The 1,924-nt window shown below is 49.9% G+C and overlaps 1 protein-coding gene across 3 annotated transcripts in view; it reads right to left on the reverse strand.

Moving 5' to 3' along the window:
• Positions 1-816, reverse strand: part of atp2a1 (ATPase sarcoplasmic/endoplasmic reticulum Ca2+ transporting 1) — a 14,463-nt gene extending 13,647 nt beyond the window's left edge. For 2 of the 3 annotated variants that reach the window (XM_030088658.1, XM_030088660.1), the window contains exons 1-2: positions 656-816; positions 408-544 (exon numbers count right to left, since the gene is read on the reverse strand). In XM_030088658.1, the coding sequence (XP_029944518.1) occupies positions 408-525 (118 nt within the window). In that variant the 5' untranslated portion in view covers positions 526-544; positions 656-816. Of the gene's footprint in view, positions 1-407; positions 545-626 lie in introns of all 3 variants that reach the window. The other variant, XM_030088659.1, reaches the window with a different exon arrangement.
• Between the last annotated feature and the right edge of the window lie 1,108 nt (positions 817-1,924).

Below are 1,924 nucleotides of genomic sequence, written 5' to 3' on the forward strand. Positions count from 1 at the left end.
GACGCCGCCACACGGCGCTGACCTTGACACAAGGGTGAGCCGTCTCTTCCAGATTCACCCAGTTTCAACGTACAGATAAATTATCCTCATTCTGAGAGCTGGAGTCAGGAGCTGCCGTCAGAAACCCGACACGCTGATGCACCTGCTCAGCAAACATAACTCCCCCTTTGTGTCAGTCAGATAGTTTCCCTTAATTAGACCATCATCACAGAGTCTCTCTCACACACACACACACACACACACTGCTGATTCGTCTGTCAGTGTCTTACTAAACCCTGCTCTCTCACAACATCTCTGCTTCTCCTGGACCTCAGTCCGGTGAGTTCCTCCTCCCGGGCCTCATCACTCTCTTCCTTCCTCTCTCCTCTCTCCCTCCTCTCCCCACTGCTCCATCCAGCCGTTCTCACCGTTGAAGCCGTACTTTTCCAGGTTCTTCTTCACCTGCTCGGGCGACAGGCCGGTGTCTTCAGTCACGCCAAAGTAGGACAGAACGTCCGGGGACTCTTTGATGTGTGCGTTCTCCATCCTCGCTGAAACGGAGAGGCTTCAGGGACAAAGGGACAGAGGGGGAAGCAGACAGATCACACTCACATCATTTAGAGAGGCCCGTCCGGTCTGACACTCACACTCAAATCAAAGCTCCAGTTTCACCCACCACTTTCTTGAAGTGTGGGATTGGGATTAAAATCGATCAACCCCCCGGCGTTCAAGCTGGCTCTCTCTCTGGCCCCCTCTCTCTCTCCTTCGCTGTCTGGGCTGTTGCTCTCCTCTCGGAGCCCCGGACTGACAGAAAGTGCAACCCGGCAAACTGTCCCGAAAAGTTTTATACAGATGAAAAAGTGGCCTCATTGGTGCTCGCTCGCCGTGCGCTCGGCCCTCATTGGAGGAGGACATCACAAATAGGTGGGCAGGGATGGCCCTGCGGGAAAGAATAGGCAGAGAGGGAGGTGAGGAGGGGGAGGTGGGGGTGGGGGGGTGGGAGAGGGCAACAACTGCAGGGGGGGTCTGCTGCCCGGCAAGCTGGAAATAAGATGTGCATAAGAGAGCATGAATGGTGGGGAGCGAAGAGGAGAGGAACCACCGGGGCTTTCTGCACGGGGGGGCCGGGGACGATGAGACAGTTACAATTTGTGGGATCAGGGTTTTTATCTTACATCCCAATCCTCACCTGGTGTCTCGTTATCCCACCATGTAACACAACAGTAGATGCAGAAATACACAGATATATTATAGCTGGAAGTCATGCTGGACTGCAGGTAAATTACTGAAGAGAAAAAGCCTTTAAACCTGTAGAGAGAGGGTTAGTGGCCATGTGGGGGCAGTAGAAACATCCTGTGAACAAACTGACATCTCCTCTCAGGTCTGATGATAGTTTGGGTGTTAGGATACAGCTTCCAGTTTCAGTTTTTTATCTCCATAGCGCCAACACTGCGACAACACAGTCATCTCAGGGCACTTCTACAGAGAATAACCCAGCTATTCCATTTGATCAGCATGAGGGCCGCTGTGGAAAAGAGGAAGTGATTCAATGAGAGGAAACCTGCAGAAGCAGAGACAGAGATGGAGACTTTCTGCTGTTCCTGTCGGGGTGAGGGGAGAGGAAAGACGCAACAAGCAACAAGAAACCGGAAGATTTCATGAAAATTCACTCTCTGTAGACAGTTGGACTTTATGAATGTGATGCTGCTGTTTTAGCTTCCTGTTTGGTCTCTAATAAGGCATTATGGGAAATCAACCTGTTTGAATAGCAGTGGTTTTTCAGTATCTCACAGTAAAAAGACATGAGGATGATTTCTGTCTTAAGTTTGCATGTTCTCCTCGTACCTTTTGCTTCCTGTATATGTGAAGGATTGAGTTAGGTTTTTTTAAGTTAATGAATCAACATAGCAAAGTCTGAAATGTCTCACCAGTTATTCAAAGTTAT

The sequence above is a fragment of the Salarias fasciatus genome, chromosome 4 (assembly GCF_902148845.1).
Source record: "Salarias fasciatus chromosome 4, fSalaFa1.1, whole genome shotgun sequence".
NCBI classification, from domain to species: Eukaryota; Metazoa; Chordata; class Actinopteri; order Blenniiformes; family Blenniidae; genus Salarias; species Salarias fasciatus.